The sequence below is a fragment of the Corvus kubaryi genome, unplaced genomic scaffold, assembly GCF_017639235.1.
Source record: "Corvus kubaryi isolate FWS band 111438036 unplaced genomic scaffold, C.kubaryi_AGA036_p1.0 72, whole genome shotgun sequence".
Classification (NCBI taxonomy): domain Eukaryota; kingdom Metazoa; phylum Chordata; class Aves; order Passeriformes; family Corvidae; genus Corvus; species Corvus kubaryi.
The window spans coordinates 1,716,091-1,743,016 of record NW_024582060.1 but is presented as its reverse complement, the minus strand read 5'-3'; the positions used below and the strand labels follow the sequence as shown (position 1 = coordinate 1,743,016).

At 45.3% G+C, this 26,926-nt stretch overlaps 2 protein-coding genes across 3 annotated transcripts; one reads left to right on the top strand and one right to left on the bottom strand.

The window, feature by feature from the left end:
- Window positions 1–2: 2 nt before the first annotated feature.
- Window positions 3–4,069, top strand: TMEM121B (transmembrane protein 121B; the record flags this gene model as incomplete). The annotated part of the gene is made up of 1 exon (XM_042050157.1): window positions 3–4,069. A coding segment is annotated over one exon (795 nt), but the record flags the coding sequence as incomplete, so codon positions are not given.
- Window positions 4,070–4,964: 895 nt separating this feature from the next.
- On the bottom strand, window positions 4,965–26,920 carry IL17RA (interleukin 17 receptor A). 2 transcript variants are annotated; one of them, XM_042050177.1, is made up of 13 exons: window positions 26,870–26,920; window positions 18,617–18,641; window positions 16,607–16,753; window positions 15,645–15,769; window positions 14,515–14,641; window positions 13,059–13,106; window positions 12,814–12,971; window positions 11,524–11,601; window positions 11,008–11,083; window positions 10,910–10,924; window positions 9,589–9,690; window positions 8,491–8,532; window positions 4,965–7,886 (listed from the first exon to the last, which is right to left on the bottom strand). In XM_042050177.1, the coding sequence occupies exons 3-13, from the start codon at window positions 16,743–16,745 to the stop codon at window positions 6,382–6,384; spliced, it is 2,415 nt and encodes an 804-aa protein (XP_041906111.1). In that variant the 5' UTR covers window positions 16,746–16,753; window positions 18,617–18,641; window positions 26,870–26,920; the 3' UTR covers window positions 4,965–6,381. The 2 variants fall into 2 exon arrangements, with proteins under 2 accessions (XP_041906111.1, XP_041906112.1); XM_042050178.1 differs by lacking the exon at window positions 18,617–18,641 and having other exon boundaries at window positions 26,870–26,903.
- Window positions 26,921–26,926: the final 6 nt, after the last annotated feature.

Here is a 26,926-nt window from a genome sequence, read left to right as displayed (position 1 = left end):
GCGGGGCCGGGGGCCGCGGGGCCGGGGTCCCCCCCCGCGGAGGCGACTTCGCCTACGCGCACCTCGCCTGGCTCATCTACTCCATCGCCTTCACGCCCAAGGCGGCGCTGATCCTGGGCACCTCCATCCTGGAGCTGATCGAGCTGCGCCTGCCGCTGGGCACCACCGGCTTCCGCATCACCCTGGCGCTGTCCGCGCCGCTGCTGTACTGCCTGCTGCGGGCCATCGGCACCGAGGGCGCCGGGCAGCTGCTCCTGCCGCCGCAGCCGCCGCCGCAGCACCGCGCCGCCGCCGCCTTCCTCGCCACCTGCCTCGACCTGCTCGACAGCTTCTCCCTGCTGGAGCTGGTGCTGCAGCCCGGGCGGCCGGCGCCGCTGCCCGCCCCGCTGCGCTACCTGCTCATCGCCGTCTATTTCCTCTGCCTGGCCTCGCCGGTGCTGTGGCTGTACGAGCTCAGCGCCGCCCGCCCGCCCGGCGCCGCCCGCCTCGCCCTGCACCTCCTGCTGCCCGCCGGGCTGCTGGACGCCCCGCTGCTGGCGCTGCGCTGCCTCCTGCTCCTGCGCTACCAGCAGCCGCTGTCCCTCTTCATGCTGAAGAACCTCTTCTTCCTGACCTGCCGCGGCCTGGAGGCGCTGGAGACCTGCTGCCTCCTCCGCCCCGCCGCCGCCCCGCCGCCCGCCAAGTACGGCCCGGCCGCCGCCGCCCCCGCCGCCGCCCCGCTGGCCCACGGGCTCTCCGACGTGGACGTGGGTCCCCACGGGTACGTGAACGCCTTGGCGGTCACGGCCCAGGGCTGAGCCCCGCTGGCCGCCCCCGGAGGAGCTCCCGCCGCCTCCGGGCCCGCTCCCGGCAGAGTCTCTGTCTCTCTGCGTTCTGCTCAGGTTCCCTCCGCCGTGGCCGAGCAGGGGAAGGGGACGTGGGCTTCCCTGTCAGACTCCCGCTCCCCTACTCCTTTCCTCATGGACAAATCCAGCAGCGGAAGCTCCGCACAAACCCGACTACCTGCAGGAGCCTACGGATGACACTTGTCCCCAGAAAACGCACCTGTCCTTCATGACAAGACTTCTTCTAGTGCTTCTGCCCCTCCACTCTCTGGAGGGTCCCGCTCTTCCCCGCCCCCCCCCGGACATTGTGTTGCTTTGTATCCATAAAGGTTCACTTTTTTCCTTTTCATCCTAAGCAGGGACCAGTACATTTTGTCCCCTCCTTTAAGAACTCCTGCTGACCACAATAATGAGATGCGAGAGGGGCCTGACCAGCAGACGTTGCCTCCAGGTACGGGAAGGACAGAAGGAAGCACGCTTTGGTTTCCCTGGGTCTTGCAAAGCTGCTGCCTCTGCTTCCCAGGCCTTTGTGTACCAGCTAAGGAACCTCTGGAAGCACGCTGGCCACTTGGTCACTTCAAGCCCATGACCCACCTTCTCCTAGCCAAAATGTCTACCTCTGTGCTTCAACCTTTTGCATCTTACATTGACTTCACATGCTAAAGAAACCAATCCAGCATGGACATAAACCAGGGCTTAGGCCCCATTTCATAACCACCAAGACATTGATTTCTGGTGAGAACAGGGTTTACAGCAGCCTACTGCTGGCATCCCCAGGTGCTGGGGCTCTCATTTCTCTGTGAATATGCATGTTTACGGGATCAGCGTTGGTTTTCTTTTACACGGAGCGTAGGGTCTTCCTTTACATAGCCAGAAAGGCTGGAAAATTTCCTCCGGCCCCCTTCCATGCCTGCTTGAGAGAGCAGAGATGGGGCTAAGCCTGCAAAGTGCCCCCTCTCAAAGAGCAGAGCAGAGCAGAGGACGCTGGCACTGCTGGGGCTGGGCTCCATGCTCAGTGAACCTCACTTTTCAGCACAGAAAGCAAAGTGCTGCAGCAGCCCTCGAGGCAGAAGGGCTCTTGAGCTTTGCCGAAAGCCCACGTATCAGCATCCTGTCCTCTGTGTGCATGTGGTTTAGGGTAGGTGGGGAAAAGTTGTTAGCAACCTTTCACAGGAACACAGTTTTCTTTGGTTTTAAGCTCCATGAATGTTGGGTGGGGTTAAGGCCTGCTCTTCTGCCTGGCTGCCGCTGCTCCTGAAACCAGCCCCATGGAAGCAGGAGCACACAGGCCACGTTCGGAGGAAGGACTTTGCCCCTCCCAGGCTTATATTTTGTTATCTGGGCAAGGCTGCAATAATTGTGAAAAACGACAGTTTCCTGTCACAAGTTTTTTTTTCAAGCTGTCCTGATGGGAAGGGGAAATAAAGCACGACCAACTGCTACCCAGAGCCCACAGCAGGACTGCAGGCACAGCCCAGACTTCTTCCGCACACACATTCATTCTTTCCTTCAGGGCTTGGGGCTTCAGAGCCTCTGTCCCACCTTCCTTTTCACAGAGTGGGATCAACTGCCTGCTCCGGTGGACTGCTTCAACAAAATGTTTACAGTCTGGTAACTTCCAGCTCCCAGAGGCAGAAGTGGGGCTGCCATGGGGCTCTTCTCCCCCAGCTCTTGGTGGCTGATGGGTTTTAAGGGGCTAGAACAGCCCCTAGAAAAGATGGGTCAATAGTGCTGTTCTGTTCAGAAGTGCAGCTAGGATGGGTGACTTGCTGCTCTCCTCATGCCAAATGGAGAGTTGGCAAAAGCTAGGCTTAACTTTCCCACCAGTGCTTTATTTTTAACCTGAGCCCTTACATGGGCAATTGTGTGAATTTTGGCCAGTGGCCTTTCTCTTCGGTAACTTCTTCTTGTCTGGACAATCTTGGTGCTGTGAGTGACTGTGATTGTAAAACTTGGTACTGTGAACTTTTCCTATGTGATGTGAAATGTGTCGAGGGGATGCTAAGTTCCTGGCCAAAGGAGGTGTAATTACAGGTACATGATGCTTGTACAGGTATTTGTTTCCTTGCACCTTCCTTTTTCAGCATTAAATAGATAGTAGAAGCTCAGAAATAATTATTCAAGAGAGAATAAGGTGATACCTGAACCTAGGACTGCTCCATTCTTCAGTCAAACAGCTGAAGGAAAAAAAAAAAAATCCCCAACCAACTTTGCAAAAAAAAAGCTGAAGGGAAAAAAGAAAAAAAAAAGCTTTTCATCACCAACTGTGTTTTGCTGCTCCTATGGCCAAGTTCCCAACAGCACCAAAGTGCTAACCCCTAATACACTGAAGCGTGAGCATAGCTGAGACATCAAAAGAATCACAGCAGGATTATTAACAAGTCTTACTTCAGTACCCCTTCATAGCCCATAACAAAGTTTGCTGTTTCAACAGTGAGTGCCTTTTTCCAGTTAGAATATTATTGAGAAAAATGGCATATTTGGAATTTATCTGGCCATGGCATATTGAACCCATTGGCAGTGAACTCACAGTTCAGATTTGTCCGTGGATGAAAAGGTTGCCCGGGACAGATGACCCTGCAAAATGACACTTCTGTTGCTTAGAATTCCTTGTAGAAAAAGTTGTTCTTTGTGGTGCCATGGTTTCTAGGTTGTTAGGACATGTGCTGTTTGGAGAGTGTAAAGCTTTTGTAGCTGGCTATACAGAAGCCCCCTTGCAACTAAAAGGGCAGCTCTGCTGCTCCTGCAATTACTTACTTTGAAAAAACATTTAAAGATCTTCAAGGTCTTGTTTATAAACCTGCTCCCCCTTTTGAATTCCCTCCTCTTTGGTAATCGAGCTCTTGCTTCCATTTAAACCTCTCTGTTTGCAGAAGAGAGACGGTGGTACCACGGAAGTGCAAACAATACCTCTCCCGATGCACCTTGCACAACTCCTCTACGTTCTGCCAACATTAAATTGCTGGTCCAGGTCAGTAACACTTTGCTGAACGAAATTGTGCCATACTAAGACACAGGTCCCTTGGGATTCTGTTACGAGCCTCGTAACACAACTCAGTTATTTAGCATTTTATTGCTCTTTGTTTGCTATCCTGACAAAAGAGATGACTACTCCCAGGAGGGGAAATGGAAGTGAGAGATAAGGCCTGTGGCTGATGGACACTTGGCATCCCCCTGGCATTAATCAGAACTTGTATTTTTTAAAAAGCAAGATTGTTAAAATAAAATTAGAAACTTGTGACTGATTTTGCTCCTCTTCTTTTTTTTCCTCCTTTGAGTCTTGCTGGGCTATTCAATTTTGTATTGAATAGGGACTAACAGATGCGTTAAAGTTACTCGTTTTCCTCATACTGGATTGCTAAAATAGTGTCTGGATTTTCCCCTCAAACAAACTTTTTGTAAGTGAAAGCAAATTCTAAGAGCTGTAACACCAAGGGAGTTATTTGAGAAGGGAACGACTAAGGCAAGGAAATTCAGATGACACTTCTGAGCTTCCTATTTAAGTGATTTATAGGAATTTATACCAGTTGAAAAAGACTCATGGGAAAAAAGAATCAGATTTACATGTTAATTGCTGTAAGATAAAAGAAACTTTTAGAAGTGGGATCATCAAGATGGCAATTACTGACATAATCTGGGAAATGGGTTCTCACTGGAGAAGCACTGAGATCACAGCTGCCTCTTGCTTAGCTCCTGTTGGGTTAGATTGGATTCCTGCTGGAGCAGGAAGGCTCCCAGCCTTAAGTTTGGATGTCTGCAGGCCCTGTCCCTTTGTTACCAAGCTGTCCTAAGAGTCCTGCATGGAAATTACAAACAATTCCTTTACCACCCGTTTGGAAGGGATGTGCCCTTCCCACGGCTGCAGGCCTTCAGCTCTATCCAGGTCTCTCCATACTGTGCTTTGCAAGAATATTTTGACATTTGTGAGCCAGTTCAGTTCTGGCTCAGTTTTGCCTCAGATTTCTGTAACAAATACCAAGAACTTAACATAACTCAACATAAGGAGTTAGGCAGAATTGAGGACACAGAAGTGTTTAAGTAAATATATCCAAAAAGTATTCTTGGTTTTATAATTTAAGGAAAAATACCCCACAGGTTAGACATGAATAAAATTATAAAATATACACAATACAAAATAAATTGCAAGTCAAAAGAAGAGATTCTTTTCTGAGACATCAGATTTTAAAAAAAGCTGAGATAAAATTATTGTAAGATTTTTTGACAAGTAAACTTAGATGGACGGGAAGACGACAAAGCAGAAAGGCCTGGATGTATTTCCACCTCACAGGTTGTTACCCAGTGGGCTGCAGAAACAGTGATAAGAAACAGGGTAAATGCCAGCCTCAACTAGTCTGGCACCCAGCCAGTGCTACAAGGGCCAACATGCCATCACTTGCAGGGAATAACTTCTTCTAGTGCATCCAGCCTATTCTAAAAAACTGCTGGGACTGACAGAGTTACCATCAGTGCTCCTGGAAGATGAACCCTGTAGTCTGTTCAGTATTTCACTGTGGATAACAACCTGTGCTTGAGCTTAAGCCCACACAAGCACATCTCGCAGTTGTTCTCGCTCAGCCTCCCCTAACTCAGATATAATTTCCACTCTGAAACAGCATCTGCTGAGGCTACACTTTTTTCTCCTCCAAAATAGTCCTTCATTTCCTTGTGTGTCACTATCTATATCTTCAGTTCACATCTTCCTGGTGCTAAGACACCCAAAAGCAAACAGCACTGCAGCAGTGTGTCACAGAATACCCCAGATTCCCCCGATTCTGTGATGCTGTATTCAGCCCCACATTTCTTAAAACTGTGTAACAAACCCAAATTCCATTTTCTGGTCTCCTCTTCCCCCTCCCTGCTGTTGCTGGTTTTCAAGCACACACCTCCCAGTAGGGAGGCAGGGAGAGTTATGGAGACTTTCAATTCAAATGTTTATCCCACTTATTCTCAGTTACTCCACTTGATTTCTGAAATGACCATGGAACTGCAGCTGCAAATGAATGATGAGGGGGAACAAAAAAAACTCCAGGCACATGTATCAACCAGGTAGAGACAGCCCTAATCCAGCTGAAATTCAAGGCACGCATCTTTAACGCAGTATTTACAACCAAATGTTTAAAATGCGTATTAAAATGGCAATGCAAATTTTACCATGTTATCTAAACCTATCTTCTAAACCCTGCCTGTGACTTTTATCCAGTGCAATAGAATCAGCACAGCTGGAGGGCATTGTGAAGGCACGAGTGGATGAGCCATAGTAATTTTTCTGCCATCCATCAGTGAGAATTCAGTGTAATGCCTTTCCCCAAGGAACAGAACCACTGCCTGTTCTTTCACAGGGGTGGCCAACATTCACGGCTTCTTTCCACAGAGACTGGAAGCAACACTTCACCTCTGCTGGGCAGTGCTGCATCCCAGCAGCACACAGGAAGATCCCACCACTTAGTCATTTAGAATACAAGGACAAGGATGGTGTTGGAAATGCAGTCTCAGTACTACTCTGCATGGGACCACCTTCCATCCCTCTATATCAAATAGAGCAGGTCCCAGGCAGAGCCTAACACTCCTCCAAAGATTGGTCAATGTCCATCACCTCTGCTGGATAGTTCCAGCTGGAGCTCCTCTGAATGTCCTGGTAAAACAGTTTCTTTTGGAGGCTCTTTAGACTGTCCAAGACCTCTGGAGAGAGCTCATGGAAGTCCACCTGTTGTTCCTGATCCTCCTCCTCCTCTTCCTCCTCCTCCTCTAGAAGGTCCTCAGGAGGCAGAGGGGAGCATCTGGAGATGTAGCCCTGGTCTGACTGCACTGACTGTCTTTGGTCATTGCACTGGTCATCAAAGACCAGCTGGTGCTGCTTGTCAGCCTCCCCCTGGCAGAGATACGGCTCTGAAGGAATGACCCTCTGCTGATAAAGAGGGTACATGAGTCCATTCAGATGGTCACTCAGGTCATCTGAGAGGTTTGCAGGACTCTGGTCAGCTACTGCTGAAACCTCAGAGTCCTCATGGAGGATGAGGTTATTCCTCATTGGAAAGCTCATCTCCAGAAGAGGAGCTCCTTCCATGCAGTCCTCATTGCTCAGCACATGATGACTGAGAATATTTCTGTCTTCCAAGGAAGAGACCGGCTCCACTACCTGAACTCGAGGAACATCCACAGGAAGGACCACAGTCTGGGAATTTGGATCCCCACATGGATTAAGCTGAGGCTGCAGTTTACAGCCTGTACTTTGGCCTTCATGCATGTGGAGGTCGATGACGTAACAGCAGCTGGGGTCAGGCTCACGTAGGTGCAGCTGGTGTTTCACAATTCCTCCTGGCTCACTCAGCAGTGAATCCACCCGGCTCTCTCTGTTTAGGGAATGCAACTCTTCATCACTATCCAAGCAGATGGTTTCACTCTCAAACCAGTCTGGGTGCTCAGTCTGCCAGTTCTTGAACTTCTCTATGGCCTCTTTCAGCTTCCTCCCGCTGGGGGTATCGATGTAATTCTCGGCCGTGATTTCCGGGATTCGATGGATCCGCCCAGGTTCAAACTTCTCCAGATCCTGAATGCGGAAATAAATATCCTCGAACTTGTCCATCAGTTGGTACCTGGATGTGACATTGAACAGATCAGGTATATCTCTCTCGCTACTTATTCCCTCGAAGTAGCAGACTATGTACATTCCAAAACAGGCTGGCTTCTTGAAATCTGGCAGGATCAGATTCAAGGCTGGGGTGAACAGGTCTCCCACTGGCTTTTGCAGATCCTGCTTGAGACACACAGGCTCACTCCCGAGCATGGCCTGCCACTTGGCCTGGGTGCCCCGAGAACACAGGATGATGATCTTTGAGGACAGCTCCTCCATTTCCTTCTTCTGCCGCGTGAGCCAGGGTAGCGGCCCCAGCTCTGAGATGTGGTGGTCCTCCAGAAGATCCAGGGCTACAGCAGTGCCACAGACTGTCATCAGGAACTCGGCAAACTTCAGCACCACGTCCACGTAGAGCAGGTGATCAGCAGAGTACACAATCCAAACTTTCCGGGGCTTCAAGGGCGGCAGGGAGAGCTCGGTGTCTGGTGCTGATGGAAGACAGAAAAGCATTAATTACAGCCACATTCCCCAAACTGCAATGGGGTGAGTCAGCACCAATCAGCATAGGAGGGTATGAATAAAACTTTTAAGTTTTAATGCTGTTTTTGGCAACGTATGTGGACAACATCTCATTGTGTAAATTTAATATGAAAGTACAGACACAGTGAAGCTGTGATTTATAATAATGTCCAGATGATTCATCGACTTCCACCTCACAAAAACACTACACCAGCTTCAAGAGGTTTGCAAATATTGCTGTATTCTCTGGTGGAGAGCTGAGTGTACCACCCCAAACCAGTCTCCTATTGCTGTGGCTTAGATGATCAGCAAATGTTCTTCTGCTAGTGCAGCCTCAGCTGGGTCAAAAGTCTCACCACATTCCAAAGCAATTACCTCCCATCTGACAAATGTGGCATTTCAAAGTCCATATACAAAGCTTCTTTTAGCTAAACAGGAAGATCCTAAGGCTATCTTTTGGTTTCAGGAAGCATCTATAGAGTAGTTAAAGGCTACAAAAGCCCCTTCTAGGCAACTGTGTGAGACCTGCAGAATGCATGACAGGTGCTTGATAAAACACAGGTGGCATCTTACCAGCTTGCAAATCGTTGTGGCTGCACTTCCCTTGCCAGCGTCCTGGAAGAGACAAAGTCACTGTCAGTTCTGAAAACACGAAGTAAGATTAAATGCTTAAAATCACACCACCTTCCACAGCTTAGGTTAAACAAAAATAATAATCTTTCACTGCATAGGGAGATAAAGCCATAGGGAGGGACAAGCCTAATAAAAAAACATACTGAATGAATACTCTTCCACAGCCAGTTCTTGCTACATTTTTTCTTTGAGAGGTGACAGAAAGCACTTAAAATGAACTTTCACCATCTCCCCCAAATCCAGGCAGTCTCAAATAAAGAACCCCCAACTATCTCTCCTTAAGGAGAAGGGGCTTTTCAAAATATGTCCTTTTCTTAAGAAGCTTTTCTGAAGAGGTGACTAAAACGTCCCTAGCAACATCATATAGACAAGTTTGATGTTGAGAAATTTTACAAAAGATTACCAATTCTCCCTCTCATGTAAAAAGAAAGCAAAACAAGCAGTGAGTGACACAGCTTCCCTGTGATTACTGCCTCACGGCTGCAGCACAGAAGACCAGGAGTTAGCCCTTAAGTACCCAGTTTTCCCATGTGCTTGATCTCAATCTCTATGTCCTGTATTCTTTTTCCTCCCATTTTAATTTAAAAACCATATCTAATCTCAAAATAGTATAAAATTAATTTTGCAGAGACTTTGGGGATCAGGGGGAAGACTAAAGTGTGGACAAACAGGAAGCTTCTGTTCTGCAACACTCTTATGCAATGCAGGAGAAAAATAACTGCAAAGATATCTGCAGCAATCTGCAGGAAACAAAAAGCTGAACTACAAGATTCCTTTATCCCCTCATGAGCTCTGAAGTGCTATGAACATGGAGTATCAGACAGGATAACCTGTGTAAGGCTTTACTTATCCAGTGGATGGTATTAGGACATTGCAGGTCTTATAATGTAAAAGAGAAGAAGGTGTTTTCATAGGCATTATCTCAGTGGCAAGGCATCAGAACAGCAAGGGACAAAAGAGCAACAGGAATAGATACAGAAGGAGGAAAAAGTATTCTTTAGCATTGGATTTTCTCCTCCTGCCTGGTATGAGTCTTACCTGCTCGTTTTTTAGTCATACACAGCACACCTGTAATGACTGACCCCACCAGTAACACACAGATGCCAGTGATACACCAGTACAGCCATATCATCATATCATCTGCAAAACAGAAACACTCCTCAGACACTGCCTTACACAAAGAGTTTCACTAGAGAGCAGAAGGTTCTTGAGCAGCACAGGCCAAGGGAGGAGGACCCTGGCTGTGCTGGGTAGACCAGTACTTCCTCCTTAAAAAACACAGTAACTTCTCCAAACCCATCCCTGCTCCCATGATGCTGCTATGCACCATAAACCTGCTCCACACAAAGAACCATATGTGCAGCACACTGAAAACACAGATCAAGAACCTTCCTCTAAATAGCAATGTTTACCCAGCTTTGACAGGCATGCCGCCCATGTCCTGCCTGTTCATGTAATCCAACTCAAAAAATATTTTAAAAAATCACCATTTTGGGTCATGAATTTCAGTTTACAGGTGGTTTTTTGGTTTTTTTTTTTTTTATCTTGAGCAAAGCAGATCCTTACAGGTGTTGCAGCCAAAAACAAAGATGTCAAATCATTATGCACAAGTTATCTTGACATTCATAAAAATGAATATATGCAAGCTATTCTCTCCAAAAGCTGCTTTGTATTATGCAAATTTTTTAACACTGAGCAAAGTGACAGAAAGTATTTTATATTAAGACTCTTCTTGTCAAAACTGCTTCTCAAAGAATCCCATGCAAGTGAAGTGTCTCTAAAAAAACTGCTCCAAGGTTCACACTGCATACAAATACTTGCCTCATTAAATCATGGTGAAGTCATTCTTAGCACAATTAATTCTGAACTCAGTGTTACAAGGGGACTGTTAAATTTTAGACACTGAGCTCTCATCTCCATCAGACAGATTTATTGGCACATATTGATTATGATACTTGGCTGGTTGAGCTTGGTTGGCTCAAAAGAGGGACCCTGAACAAAGAAACCCCTGGGCAGTGAAACCCTTATGACCTGAACTCCCCATTCCTCATGTGACAGTCCAGATAAAGAGCATTATTGGGGTCTGAGGTCTCCTTGCTCTTTGTTGGTTTGTTACCAAGTGGTTGCCACGTTCTCATCTTCACATCCTCTGAGGTTTCAGTGGGAGCTTTGGTGGGTTCCCAATATGGTTGTTACAGTTCGTATACCATCATCCATGGTACTATTTTCAAATAATATAACATTTTCAACAGGGACATTTCCTGCCTGTTGGCTCATTCCCAGGAAGGATCATTTCTTATTCCACACAACAAGAAAAGAGCAGCAAAAAGAGTCTCAGGGTATTGGAAGAACTTCTTACCTGATGGTTCTGTACCTGCAAAAGACAAGAGTTATGTTAAAACTTCAGTTCTCATCTGTAAGACAATGGAATCTAATTTACAGAAAAGTGGTTCTCACTTGGAACTGGTTCACATGGGATGAAAGCAGAGTGTCTCAGACAGTCTGTGCTACAGTTCGCAAAAAAAGGCTGAATCTGCAGTTGAAATGAATTCAGAAAACAGAGGTTATTCTTACAAGAAATTTTATTCCCTGATTTACTTTCTCCCTGCCTCAACATTCCTTCTATTTTAGCACAGAGACACAGAATTCTCATTGCCCTTCAGAAAACAATATTAATCAAGAATTCTTACACTACACATGAAGAAGACTGTGAGCTCCTGAGGTTGCACATTTGCCATTCTCACTCCCATAATTTCTGACTTGGCAGTCCTATACTAAGGAAAAGCCACTGACTACAGAGAATACCTATATAAAAATTCTTTCAGCCATTCAGCCATAGTATTTCCTTGATGCAGGTAATTACAGATTAGCCAATCTCAGAACAAAATGCTGTGAAAAAAACCCCTAACAATCCTCAGGTGTTCACTGCCTTGTTTGTGAAGGAAGGACACAGGGACAATAGTGCGGTCCCACCTGTATTTTGTAGCTGCAGCAAGCTTTTATGTTATTCTCTATTTTGATTGTGACATTCACTTGCTGTTGTAGTCCATCCTGCAGAAATCAGATGCAAGTTAAAAGGGAAGGAAGAAAACTGGATGAAAGAGGAAAAAAAGAAGAGAAGTTGACATGACAACACAGAGGGGTCCAAAGAAGCAGAAGCTGCTATTTTTTTTCCTTTGAACAGGAAGCCCACAGAGAACAAAATGGGTAAAGGATCTGGCTACCATCACTACAGGTGTCCTGTGTGACAGACATGGTAATACAATTAAAACAGCAGGCTAAGATTGCACAGGTAACAGGAAACAATTAGGGATGTACACTGTATAACTTCAAAGGAGCTGAACTTACAGTTTCTTAACAACGTAGATGTCTTCAGCTTTGTAATGTGTAAACATTAACAAGCTTCCTTGTTTAATTAGAAGCAGCTGTCAACACTGCTGCTTCTGACACTAGAACAGGCAAGTAAGTCGCCCTTGCTACCTGCTGTACACAATCAGTATCATGATAATCTAATTTTTCACAGTGATTAGCAGATACAAACTCCAAAATGAGGTGTGTTCCCCTCTACCAGGGGAATACTCACACAGCTGTCCCATCTGTGTCAGTAACAACTTAAACAGATCAGTGTATGCAGTACTAAGGGTTTTAAGTGTTAAGGAACAGACAGATTAAACAAACTGCATGCCAATATATCTGCCCTCACCCAAGGAAGGGTAGAGAGTGGTTCCAAATATTCAGTATTTCTCCTCCCTCAGATGCCTGAAGGAAAACATTTCTTATATTGGAAGACAGTCTGGACACTTGGAGCTTCTCAGCAACACAGACTGCAAGAACCACAGAAACTGATTCTCAGCTTGAATGAAGCATCTGTTATTAAATCACTTGTTCTTTATCTAAAAAATTTAATTAACACCTTCCTGTGATCATATTTGATAAAATACTTCAAAGATTTATTGAAACTTTGCACCTCAGTTTTGGTTAGCTTCCTGAGTCTTAGCTCCCTAGGCACTGGCTTGAAAAAGGTAATAAAGCCCAGATAGTCAGATATAAAATTTGACTTTGCAGATGTTTATAGGCTGCTTCATGCATTATAAAACCTCTTTTTTGATCTTTTATCCACCAAATTCCTCTTTCCAAAGACAATTAAAAATCTATAAAAACGATCCCTTGAAAATTGTTGTTCAAACGTCCTGCTTTAGCAAGCATTTAAGATGTTTGCCTAAATCCCCAGAGAAGGTATGACCTGGGAAGGCAATTAATTACCCCAGTGAAGTCCCGTGTGATCATTTTGCACTTCTTCTCGTTCAGGTAACTGGCCACATGAATTCGGTATTGGGCTGGCTCCATCCATGGGTTGAAGCTCACAAGCACAGTTGTATCATCCAGACTTTCACCCCGGATCCTGGGTTCCCACAAGCTACCTGGAAGCGGGGCAGATATTCCCAGGTTTCTCAACTGTCAAATATTCCAACAGAGCGCCCACGTCTACGCGACTCCAAAATTGTTACCTGTCTTTATACATGGGATGGTTCTTTTCATCAGAGAATCCCTGCAGTCTGCAAGAAAGGCCATCAGTAGCTAGTCAGAAACATTGTACTTCCATTTAGGAAAAAAACCACATTTTCTTATCAGAAGCCAGACACCTAACCAAGCTCTCCTAAATGAGTGGGCACCTTTGTTCCAAAGCAGTGGCAAAATTCTGTAGAAGAACAGTATTGGTTTCCAGTGAATAAACCAGTCCCTTCACTGATGTCATGGTGTGTTTTGTTCTTCTTTTTCTTCTCAGAACAGAGAAAATTAACGAGACTAAAAACACTTAATAGTGCAGCAGTATCTGAGAACACTTGCTGATGTAACACTGGTGCAGAAAGGGTCACAATAGTGGAATTAAAACTTCATCTTCATCCCCACACCTTGTAATCACACCTCAGCAATAGATTCCTCCAGAGGCATTCTGACACAGGAAAATTAGGAGGCTGGAATCTTTCTTAATCCCAGAACACTCTTCCACATTTCTAATTCGCTTTATTTAACAGATTGGCCCTGCTTTTTGGGACTGCCTTCAGAGTCAAATCCAGAGTCACATATTCAACAGTTAGCAGTGTGGGATTTACAACTCTCAGCCTTAAACTATGCCTCTTCTCCAGGGTTTGGACAAAGGAAAAGGAACAACTCCTTCCTTAGACAGTTGAGATAAAACTGCATATCTCAAATTTCCAACTTCCAAAGTTATCAATTTAAACTTTACAAAGTTTACAAATTTACAGTGTCTCCGTAATTCATGTGTAAGCTCCAATCAGCAAAGCTCCCTGCAACTCCTGAGCTTGACAGCATGAATTAGGTTTCTGAAGAACAGTGGAGGATAAAAGGCAGGAAGTTCTTAGTGTGAAAAGGCATAAGAAAGGATAAGAGGGCTGAAAATGAAGTGCTCCCTCTCCTTTTCCAGCTCACATTGACTGACACGCTCCACACTTTGCCATTTTATAACTACAAAGTCAGGCTGACAACTATAAGCAAGTTAAGAAAAAAGTTAAGAACCAGTTTTCAAGCTCTGTACTAAGCAACAAATATTTATGAAGTAGTTAGTGAAGGCAGAGGGCACTGCAGATGCTCAGCAACCTTGGGGAAAACAATAAAAACTCTTTTAGCAATAGGAAAATTTTCACATATACAAGAAAGGGTCAAGCACTCAGCACTACCAAGTTTCTTGGTAAATTATACCTAGCTGTACCTTTGAAATTGAACTTCACACACCTAAGATTTAATACTAGAAGGCAAACCTATGATTTGGAAATTCTGGCCTGTACTTCCAGCTGCCACAAGCAGAGGGGCAACTTTGAAAGATTTTAAATTAAGTAAAAGCAGCAGTGATGTCAGGCCCACAAACCACCACATTCCTGCCCCAGGTCCACAAACCACTGCATTCCTAAACTCAAGGCCTAAGTGAACTAAATCACCTCTTACCAGGTATTGTGAGAGACGTGGACTTGCAATTGTAGTCTCCATTTACCCCCAGCTTGGGCAGGTGATACACGGTCACTTGGTAAGTCTGGCCAGGTTCCACTTCAAAACGGTCAAAAGTGAAATTCCACTGAAAACAACACACATCCACAAGGACTTTAAAGGACAATGTTGCTCTTTAAAGGCACTGAAATTAACAGCTGACCTGGCCCTGTCCCACGGTGCTCCCTCATCCCATATAACCCTTTTACTGAAGCTTGACTATAAAAAATTAGAACTCAAGTGTATTAAATATAGCCATCCCCCCTTCGTCTGTCTCAATTGTTCTGTTTGGAATTAGATTTTTCTTAGGATCTTTGAGCTGATACAACAGTTCTATGCCAAACCACTGTGTGGAGTTTCCACCAAACTACATGCTGAACTGAAAGGAGATTAGAATAAAATACGCAGTTTCAAGATGGAAACCTCAGTCTAGAATGAATTTTGCAGCACTGTGCAAGTGCTAAGCATTTAGAATTGCATTTATACATATGTAGTTCTGTACCTGGCTATTCCATACATATTTTCTTAAATCTGTAACATTTTCTGCATCAGCAATCCTGTGCAAATTCTGGAAGAGCCATTGGCTCCTAGGCCAGTGGTATGTGGTAAGTGGTAAGCTAACTATGACCAAATTCTGTGTGGTAAGGAATGAACTCCTTATTGTTTATATTCCTTACTGTTGTGGATGCTCAGCACTTTTCTGATGAGTTTCCTAGGAGGAGTGTAAGCTGAAGGACCATGGTGCTTTCCTCCACAACAAGAGAGTACAAGAAAGAAGTGGAAGCAATAGGAAGAGCTGAGTTTAAAAAGCTATAAAATGTCATGCTCTCAAGCAGAATGCAAAACCCCCTACAACTATTTGCTTTAAGCAACATCCAGAGTGATGACACATGCTAGGTACTAAGAGCAACAATTCTTAAAACCTGAAGGGTAGGAAGAGTGAAAGAGAAATGGGAAATGACAGCAGATCTCGAGCCCAATACAGACTCTAAGCAGTCTGCACTTTTTAATCAATAACCTTGCCATAAGACAGTGAAAGCAGAAACAAATCCAGGGACTAGAAAACGGAATTTGGAGCCCTTAGCACTCACCCGGCCTCCATCTGGACGGACCTGAAGAGGCAAATTGTTCTGGAAGTCAAACTGGGCACAGATCTGCTGATTGCTGCTCACTTGCATCACGGCGAGCTCCGCCCCTTCCAGACAGCGGATGCTGGCTGCAGGCACAGGGACAGAGGGACATGTTCATCTTTTCCTCTCCTCTGCACATGCAGAGGCTGCAGCCCCCACAGAGAGCCCCACTGTGCCTAGTCTTGCCACAGTCTTACTCCTTTGAGGCGCTGAGGATCCCAACACAAAGATAACTGGCCGTGGAAAAGTGGGCATGCAGGGTTGACTAACAGAACTCTCAGCCTAAAGGCTGCCCACATGGCAAAGCTACATCCATGCAAATGAAGGAGCAAAGGAGAAGGAGACTGCATTCTCCACACACCCTGGCAGCTCCACGGATGCAGTGTCGTGTTCAGCTCTGCCTCTCCAAGCTGCTTGGTGCAGTTTGGGAGGCAAAGCAAACACGCCTTTATTTTGGTACACTCGGTGCCAGCGAGAGAGTTTACAAGTACAGCTGAGGGAAATGACTGGGCTGCCTGAGTCACACCTGCTTCTACACTACCATAGCTAGAGACTGTAACTCTACAGCCCTCAGACACAGGCCATGCAGAAGGAAGAAATGAATGTGTTCAGTTCTGTCTTAAACTTTGGACATGAGTATGCAAGGGAAGCATCATTTACAGACAAAAAAATCAAAGGTATTTGGAGAGTGAGAAAACCGGACTTATTGGCAGTCATTTAGGCTCCAACAATGAGACAATTATTCCTTTATCAAGGCACACAAAGATGAGATTACACCCGCCAAACAAACAAAATTAAGCAGACAACCTGTCAAATTTCAAAGACCTGCTTTCATGACTTGAAGTCATAATTCTCCTCGCTGTCTTTACTAGATCACACCTACTTCATCTGCTCCATGCTCAAATTAAACAACCACCACTTACCATCCGTGGCCACTTTCCACTCTATCTGAAGCACAGGGAGCAGTTTTCCATCCTCCCGACGGAAAACATCCGAAGAAACGTGGAGACTGCTTGGAGCAGAAGGAGTCCACGCAGGAACCTTCAGCCAGCTCGACTCCATGCAGGTGCCTGTCCAGCAAATGAAAACCACACTTAGAGTGGGGCTGAGGAAGCTCTGCTTAATTGCTTAATCTGCAATTATGGTCTGCTCTTTGGGTCAGGGTTACTCTGAGGGGAAAACTGGGTGACAGACTGCTTCCAGCTCAGAAAGGCAGTTTTCAGCATGGAAAATTTACTCTGTAAACTGCCTGGAATGGTCTGAACTTATTCTAGTAACTTCCTCTTTTCCTTAAAATCCCTTAGTACTTATCACAATCAATGCAGACAGGCTAAACAGGTCAAGTAAGTTTATTCAGTATCTCCTTCAACCTTCTGCTGAAACAGACCTATGTTAGTACTAATTCCCAGCCTCCCAATCATAAGAAATCTGTCAGATACCCAGGAAAATTGTTCCAATAGTTAATTACCTTGGGTCTACAAACTGCTTTTCCTCAAATTTGAATATACATCTGAATTCAGCTTCCAACAACTGCCTGTTATGCCTTGTCTAAATTAATGAGCTCCCTGGACAGAAAAATAAACTATGCTTGTCAACACAGTGTTAGGTCAACTGGTCCTGTAATGTTATCAGAAAGTGAAATCAGGTATGACAGGCATAAGACAGACATGATCTACTTAGGCTTTTGTAAGACATTTGACTTACCAGAGAATGTTAAAAATAGCACAGTCAGCCCCCTCCCCCTGCCCCAGCACACTTTGGGTCTATTTTGCTGGATCTGTGATGGAATAGTGGAAAGTGGGCAGTATCCCTTCATGTAACAGTATGGTTTTAGGCTTAGGAGTAATTAGACAATCCTCAAATGCTCATTCTACCAAAAAATATCTATAAAAAGCCTGACAAGAATAAAGTACCTTTCAGCAAAGAGTGTACTAAACACTAAAAAAAATACAGATTTCCCCTAGAGCAGAAAAACAAGAGCCATAAGGCAGAATTTAAACCAAATATTCAAATTAGGCAGCATTTTAATGATGATGCTGCAGTTTGGCTCAGCCGTGTTGTCAAGCTGTATTCCAATGGCTGTGTGCCAGTGGGAAATACGGTCCAACCTGATCCCACCCAAGCCCTCTCTTGCCAAAGAAGTTTTAAATCTGGTTATTTTCAGCACAGTCGTCTTCCTGATCTGGCAAGTCAAACAGAAACACTACAAAAAATACTACTGGCTACAAAAGCACTTGTGCCAGTATGACACAGGGTTGGGCACCGAGGCAGGAATGAGCCTGCTTAGAACAAGGGCTGCAAGGAAAAGCCAAGGAGCTCTGCAGCACTGCCCAGTTGCCTCCAGGTACCAAATGGACACCTACAGAACATTTTCTGGTTTTCAAGAACGTTTTTCAGAACGTTACCCATAAGTATGTTAAAGTCATTCAGATGCATGTCATTGCTAAGACTTGACCCCTTACACCCAATAATTTACACTAATTACTCTCAACTGCACCCCTCTATGCCCCTTTTTAAATTCTAGTTCATACACTATTTTTTCATCAAGTACTATCATAATGGCTTGTAATGAACATTTACTGGCAAACTTGTCCTAAAATTCCCATTTCTTTAAAAACTGACGATCCCAGCTTTAAATAGAAACTAAACAAGTTGGGTTGGGTTCTACTCACGCCACTGCCTACCCCCCAAACTCTGTCCCAAAAAAGACATAACTTTCCATTCCTCTTCTAGCTGGAGCTTATAATGGATCAAACTGGAAACTCCCAAAGCAAGGCATGATAGCAGTGTTTCCCTTTACAGCCATCTGATTCTAGCAGGAAAAACATGCTGTATGAACCCAGCTAAAAAAAGAAAAGAAAAGAAAAGGAAAAAAATAGAAGAAAAGAGCATGATCTGATGAGAAAACTGCAACAAAGAAAAAAATTACTTACTACTTCTTACGAGACAGTTTAAATCCTGTGGGGGAAAAAAACAAGAATGTTACTCTCAGAATAAAATTGACAGTAACTTGCTCAGTGTTGGGAGAGAGGCAGAAAAAACCACTTCAGTGACACACACAAATTGGAAGAATGAACCATGATGGAAACACCGGACTAAGGTGTTGATCAAAAATCCAGGGACTCAGGGCATGAAACGTGTGCACAACTTATGTGACATCAGTATCACAGAATGACAGATTCAATTGGAAAAGACCTCTGAGATCATCCAGTCCAACCTGTGACCAAACGCCATCGTGTCAACTGAGTGCCCGTCCAGTTTCTCCTCAAACACCTCCAGGGATGGTGACTCCACCAGCTCCCTGGGCAGCCCGAGGCAACTCCCTGGCATTCCAATGTCCAATCACCTTTCTGTGAAGAACTTCTTCCTAATGTCCAACCTAAACCTCCTGTGGTGCAGCTTGAGGCTATGTCCTCTTGTTCTGTCGCTGTTGCCTGGGAGCAGAGCCCGACCCCCACCTGGCTCCAGCCTCCTTTCAGGTACTTGTAGAGAGTGGTGAGGTCTCTTCTGAGCTTAAGCCCATCAGCCCAGGAGCACAAGCCCTCTGCAGCAAGGCTTGACACTGAGGGCGATTCTATTTTCAAGCAATGTATTTGAGAGGCAACCCATTAAGGAAAAAACAATTAATCAGAATTAGGCACTTTCTTATTAAGAATAAAGATGCCCTGATCATAAAGAAGCAACTAGAAGTTTTGTGGGCTCTGCCTGGCTTCTCTAAGTTATGTTTTGTTGATACTGGAAGACCCCATGGTCACCAGGAAGAAGCATGTCAGCTTGCTTGGTTAGTGTGATGCAAAATCCCAGTGAGAAGGAAGCCTGAAGTCACTGACATATAAATCAAAATGAGGGCTAGGTTTCCTCTCACTCATTTCCTATGCCCTGATAAATAAAGCTGGATATTACTGTCATACTATTGCCATCATATAATTCATTTCAGTGGAGGGGGGAAGGCAGTTGGGTTTTTAAACTCCACAACTTCCTACGGTCAGCTCCAAGTGTATTTAGGGCTTAGCATCCAAGGGTATACTTACATTTTTAGGGATGGTTGCTTGAAAAAGCCAACTGTGCCTTTTTGGTAGTGAACACCCATGGCACAAAAAGCTAAAGTTTCATAGACACTGAGCTGGCATTACACAGCATCACTGTCAGAGGCACAGCCCTCAACCTCCTTTCCCTTAAGCCCAGCACTGCAGCCTGCCCTGAGCTGGCACCAGGCAGGCACCTGGATATGGCCTGAAAGGGAAGCAAGGTCCAGAATCCGTGAACCAGATCTTCTGCCCTTCTGCTCCTGCTTGGCAACAAACCACCAGCTCTGAAGAGGAAGGTGGACACTGCTTTTTCATAGCTGTGCTGGCTTTTGTCTGCTTATGACAGGACAGAATTACATCCTGCCTTTAGAGCAGTCCTAGCAGAGGCAAAACATCACATCAATTAATAACCTTTCTGTTTTTTGAGGGAAATACAAAGTATAAAGTTCGGTGAGATCGAGTACCACACGAGCTGAGCAACCAATTTCAAACATGGGCGGAGTTCTACTGACTATGAAGGAAATACTTCAGAGATTAATGCTCACACTTCAGCTCATGTATCTGGGTTCCTGCAAACCTGGAGCGAAAGCAGGAAGATTTGGCATTAAGCTCCTCATGCTTATATAAAAAATAAAACCTGAGAATCTCTTCCAGGCTTTTGCTACACGAGTCACAACAATACACATAGGTACAAATCCAACCTTCACAAGAAACACATCCACACTCCAATTACTGCACCACAAATGCCCTCAAGATAGAGGTATACTGAAAAAGATTCAGTGCGACACCCAAGTTGTGTAATGTTAACCAACTTTATGATTGTTTAGGGAACATTTCAATCAGCTCCAAGGATGGAATCTGCCTTATGGGCTACCCTGAACTTCTAAGCGTACCCAAATCTACGTGGCATTTTGCCTGAGAACTGAACTTTGCTGAGGAATGGTTTTCTCAGCAGCCAGCTAGCCATGTTCTGTTTTCCAAAATGAAATCATCTTTGGTGCCCTGTTAGGACTAAGGCAACATCCCACAGTCAGAACAAATATTTTGGCACATAAATACCAATTTAGTCTGAACTGCACATTCACAATTATACTGGACCTAATTATTGCAGACAAATGTACAGAAAAATCCTCCACTAAGTATTTAGATCCTGTCATACTTGAAAAAAACCGGTTACAAGTACAGTTAACAGAAATGTTATTGCAACTTGGTACGTCCCAGAGCAGGTTTCCTTTCCCTCCCTGCCACTGCAGGACACTGCCATGTAGCACCTGCAACCTAAATCCTTTATTATTGGGGAAAAAAAAAAAAGAAATGGAAAGCAAGGAAGCAAACGCTGATTAAACCAGACCCAAACCAGCTAACTACAATCCCTGAAAAAGAGAACAACGTAAATTGTGAATACCAGTACGGAAGAGCAGATTAAGCTATGAAAAAAAATTACTCCTAACACTCCAGACACTTAATCAGACTTTTTAAGGTAAATTATGTGGCCTGACAAAGCCCCTCATGTAAAAAGGTGCAGTGGTTTTGTCTGAGATGGAGTTAATTTTCTTCACAGCAGCTGCTACGGTGCTTTCCACTGAGGGCAAAGAGCAAGTGGCTGTGTGGGGCCGAGCTGCTCTGGGATGAACCCTCAAGAGGAAACAAAAATAACTGGTTACTACCCATAGGGTTTTTTTCTAATGTAGTGATCTCTGTTCAAGCCTATAACTTAATATTCAGTCATTTTGTCCTCGTTCTGTTGCAGTTATCAGTAAATATTGTAAATGGCATCACGATAAAGCCCTTATAAAAAAATATAAGGCATTATTAGTCTGAAGAGCAGCAACATCTGCTTTCATTTGAGTGCTGGTGTTCTGCTTCTTAGCTGACAACACATGGTTAAGTGAGGAAATGCTGCGTTTCCCCTTTTTTGTTTAATGATCAACATGAATATTGATTCATTACAGCTTACAAATGGATCCTCTCTTCCTCCAGGTCTATTATTCCAGGTGAAGTGCTCACAAGGATGTTCCCAGCTTTGATGAGGCTGTGGTGCCCTTTCTAACATTCATTAAAAACTCCAGAGCTAAACGAGGAGCCATCCATCTGTTGATGAGGATTCAGAACCAACACTTGGTAATTAAAGCCTTTCTTACCTTTTCAACGCTGGGTTTCTATGGGGAGAAACAACAGTATTTTATCTGGTGCATCGCCATGCCCCAGCCCCGCTCAGGGCTTTCAAGGGACTACCTACACGTGTGTTTTTTCTAACCTGTTTACCTGCTGTGACACCAACTTTTGCATGTGCAGCTGACTATGCTGAAGTGTTTTAAGCTGCCATCAGGTAGTCAAGCACTTAGCAGGTCTACCACAAGAAGAGGGGAATGATCCTCCCAGCACAAGGTAGCCTGCACCAATTAACTTCTCGGCACACTCCCTTCCCAGTCCGCAAAGGACTACAGGGATGACCCAAGAGCTGAAAATGCCTTGAAGAACAACTCATCCACACGGGAAGTCCTCACTATTGGCATAAGGAAGCAAAGATACGTGAAGATAAAGCCACAGTGCAGGCAGAGGTATAAGAAGTTCAAAGAAAGGCAAGTCCTAGAAAGGCCTTGCCCTGAAAACCATCACCTCTTTTTTGTAGTGTACCCAGGTGAACAGGTCTGGGCTGCAGCTCAGGCCACACTTTCATACCAAGAAATGTAACTCCAGACAATGACATTCAAAAGCCAGGAAGAAAGTAGAGAAAAAGACCAGTTGGGTTTGCAGCAAAGTAAGTCAACTGGCTACCTCCTCAGCACCTGAGGGAATACTTGTTGGTTTTCCCTTGTAAAGGTCCAACCAACCCAAAACCTTATCTGATGCATTGGCTCATCCAGAGTACATTAACAAAGCTCTGCATAGCAGAAGTATTTCACCTAGTTTCCCTACTTGAGTGTGCTGGTTTGGGCTGGAATAGAGTCGATTTTCTTCACAGTAGCTGGTATGGGTGTTTTGGATTTGGGCTGGAAACAGTGCTGGTAACAGAGAGATGTTTTTGTTATTGCTGAGCAGGGCTTGCACAGGCCTTTTCTGCTGCTGTAATAGCCCTGCCAGCCAGAAGGCTGGGGGTGCAGGAGTCAGGAGTGGACATACCTGGGATTGCTGACTCCAGGTACCCACAGGGATATTCCATACCGTAAGGCATCAAGATCAGCATATAAAGTCGGGGGAAGAAAGATGAAGAGGGGGAAGTTCAGAGTGATGGTGCTTGTCCTCAAGAGTCATTGTTATGCATGATGGATCCCTGCTGTCCTGGAGGCAGCTGAACACCTGCCTACCCATGGGAAGTGGTGAAAAACAACTTGTTTTCCTTTGCTTGCAGACATGGCTTTTGCTTTACTTATTAAATGGTCTTTATCTCAACCCACAACTTTTCTCACTTTCACCTTTCTGATTCTCTCACCCATCCCACTGGTGGGGGAGTAAGTGAGCAGATGTGTGCATAGTTGTCAGCTGGGGTTAAACCACAACAGTCCTTTTTGGCACCCACCACGGGGCTTGAAGGGTTTGAGAGAACAACAGAGCAGACAGGAATGTGCCAGGTCAAATTTAGAGATGTTATTCTGGTAGCCACTGACAGGTTCCTGTGCTTGCCATGGGGCTCACCTGTACATGGGAGTCTGGTGCTTGTTAGTAGCTGGTTTTGCTTCCGCTGCTTTGCAGTGCTGCTCATCCCACCACTCTGCAGCACCTGGAACATTCTGGTAACAGCAGAGGTGATGCACCTAGGCTGGGAAATGGCCAGAGCACCACTGCTGTACTGGACAGGCTGGAACTCCTGGGTGAACTGGACCTGAAGGGACTGTGGATGAGTCCATGGTGGAGTGGAGATCCACTTACCTGCCCATAGGAAGTGGTGAATGAACACCTGGCTTCTCTTTGCTTGTGTGTGCAGCTTTTGCTTTCCCTATTAAACTTTGTCTCAACCCATGAGTTTTCTCACTTTTACCCTTCTGATTCTCTCCCCCATCCCAGTGGTGAGGGAGTGAGTAGGTGGCTGTGTGGGGCTCACTCGCCAACTGGCCCAACAAGCAAAGCTACAGACATGGGAGGCATAAATATGAGAAGTTGATTGTGAGGTGATGCTGAAACTATTATCAGCAGGACAGGCACAGTCAACTCTTCATGTTTACTTGCTGTATTTTCACAGAAAGCTAAGCAACTGTTTCTTTCAGTCTTTTAAAATGATTTTTGTTTCGCTTTTGACATTAAAAACAACAGACCATACACTGTGGAGAATCATATGGATCTGAATGAAAAAAACCTGGGAAACTGATTAACAGCACCACCCCATAACAATTCAATTAAAGTAATGGGAGGCAAAGATTTCCCAGCAGGATGCTCTGGTAACTACAAAAAACCACTGTGAGCCGGGCAAGGGTCCAGTTTTCCTTTAAAGAGTGGCTGCTGAATGGGAAGGACTCCAGCTTCCCAAAATCTGCCTTTCACCTTTGAACCATTCTGTGTATCTTCTGAGGCTTGGATGATTTGAAGTTTACTGCAGTTTCCCTTTTCCAACTCCTTAGTAAAAAGAAGCAGAGATCAGCACATGAACACATTACAGGAATAAGTGCTGAAGGATGATTTGTGTAAGGCTGCTAGGAAGCCAGCATCTTTTACAAAATTGTTTTAATCTTTTAAAGCCTTTTTCTCTACTGTTCCTAACTTTTTGGCTTGCCCTCATATAAATTCTCAGAAAAATCAAATCCAAATTCAAAAGTTAAATTTTCTTCATAACAATCAGTTCTAAAGTTGTCTTTATCATATTTTCTTAGTTTTGATCAGTAACCCTTTTTATGATGAAGTTCAGTAGTTTTGATCAGTAATCGTTTTCATGCCAAGGAGTTCAAAATACCTTAACAGCACTCAGTGTGATTATGTTAACATCCTACACAGCAGAAAGATGCCACAGAAGGGAATGAGAGAACACATTTGCAAAGGAGACCAGGGAAAAGTCTTCCTCACATGCACCACCACGGCTTGTCTTCATAAGAGATGCTACACCAATTCTTCTCCAGAGACTTCCACTGAATCAAGCTGGCAAGATAAATTTCAGAGACATGTACGGCTATCCAGCCCCTCAAAGATAGCAGGGTTATAAACGCTGCATTCCTCCAGGACACCCAGGCATGCCATGTCTCAAAACTGTTACAGCACAATGACTGAACACAGTGATTTAACACTCGATGGTGGAAAAACAGATGGGTATTTAAGCTGTGGGATGTTTTTGCCCTGCACATAGGAAAAAAGCCACTGCAGATGACAGCTACTGATAGGAACTGTATTTGCAGCTGTGCTATTCAGCCCTACAGCTGAGCATGTTTGATGGAGTAGTGGTGAATGAGGCCCATTAAGTGCATTTGTTGGCATTTTAATAAGATGAGCTGTTAACAAGCATTTAATTTTACTTTCAGGTGTCTACTGACACCACATATGACACTTTCCCTCCACCACTTCATCTCCCAAACAGCCTCTGCCACATGAGAGTTTTGCTGAGGAAGCCGCCGTGGCTCACCCTGACCTGCTCCAAAGCTCAGCAACAGCAGCCTGAGCGCGGTGGGTTAGACAAAGGAAGTGAATCTCACCCACCCTGCGCAGCAGCAGCTTTGCTTTTGAACCACACCACAGTCACGCATTGGGAGGGTTACTGAATCATCCTCTGAAAACAGTGCAACCCACAGAAAGGGAAGGGGGAACTGTTTTCAACTGTCACAGCTTCAGATGGTGGTGCTTTTTCCTACGTGTGTCAGCAGCTTCACAACTGCTTAAAGAGGCTGCTCCCGGGCTTAAGTGGATTCCTTTTTTGTAAGTCTATCTGCACTATAGAAATTGTCTTTTTGATAGAAAAGGCCAGTGTAGCAGCCCTGTACATTCACTGCTCTGTGTGCACACCAGAGAGGGGGGGCAACAAAGCTTCTCTGTGAAAGTTGGTGATGTTCTGGTGAGCCTCTCACCCAGCTACTGTGGTCACATTTCCTCAAAACAGAGGTACAGGCAGCAAGACAAAGTCAGTCAGAGCCCAAGCATCCAAGGACTTACAGAGACTCTTCAACATATTACTGTCAATCTCTGTGACTAACAACGTTTGGGATATCATGGTTATGTGAGATGCCTAAGCAATATTGTAATTTTTCCTTTGCCAAGGCTTTACATTTTGTAATTCTACAATGTCCAGCCTAAAGTAAAACTGCAGAACTGGTCTGTTTTCTTAGGGTCTCTTTAAATAAGAGAGAAGGCAGCAGAGCAGAGGTCAGGTAAAACAGGGCTAAGGATATAGTCAAACATTAGGAGAGGTGTCAGACTAGACAAAAGATAGAAAATGTGTACAGAAAAAGATTATAGAAGCTTTCATCCCAAAGGGCACGTTTTTGTCTATAGCTGTACCTATTTGCCTTTGCCAGACTACTGAAAGTACACCATGGCACGTAAAGCTGTCCAGCTTAGCAGACAGCTGCCCATTTTCCCGTCTCACTGCTATTGTTAACAGAATTAAAAAGCAAAAGCAGATCTCTTCCCCTTACTACACACTCTTTACATGTATCTGAGACAAAAAAAACCCCTCCAAAACAAAAAAAGCGACCAACAAAACAAATCCAAAACAATCCTCAAAAACCACCAGAGAGAGCGACCAGCCCGAGTTCATACTCCGGGCTGCCAAAGTTCGCTCGGGCTGGTTGGTTCGCTTTTTACAGAGACACCACATTTGCAGCTCCTGTCTGGCCGGTTTCACAGGGAGAAAAGGCAACCAAAATCTAGCTGTTCCAAAACCCCGGGTACACGGAATCTTTATTTCCCCGCGTTCTCCTGAAGAACCCTCAGCCGCAAGGAGCTAGTTAAAACTTTTAGGACATTGGGCAACGTCAGCTCTTAGCAAAGACTCACATCCTGCTCCGGGACTCCGGGCGCTTCCAGCACGGCTCAGCCGCGGCCGCCCGGCGGTGCCCGTGACGGGCGCTTCCCGGCAGCCATCCCCCGGCCCGGGGAAGCCGGCGGGGCTCGCAGCGCTCCCCGCGCCCAGCCTCCGCCAGGGAGCGAGCGCTCCCCGGGCAGCCACACCGCCCGCCCCGCAGCTCCCCCGTCCCAGCCTCCCGGCGCCCGCCCGGGCCCGCCGCTCCCGGCGCCGCTTACCGGCTGCGAGCAGGTGAAGGGCGGCGCGGCGTCCAGCAGCAGCCGCAGGGCCGTGAC

What these genes read in the sequence shown, in the direction of transcription:
- IL17RA (XM_042050177.1), bottom strand. Translation starts at nt 16,745, where the DNA reads ATGGAGTCGAGCTGGCTGAAGGTTCCTGCGTGGACTCCTTCTGCTCCA. An exon ending in CACGTCTCTCACAATACCTG is followed by an intron (nt 13,107 to 14,514) that starts GTAAGAGGTGAT and finishes CCTTTCTTGCAG; the next exon opens with ACTGCAGGGATTCTCTGATG. An exon ending in GCTGCAGCTACAAAATACAG is followed by an intron (nt 11,084 to 11,523) that starts GTGGGACCGCAC and finishes TTTCAACTGCAG; the next exon opens with ATTCAGCCTTTTTTTGCGAA.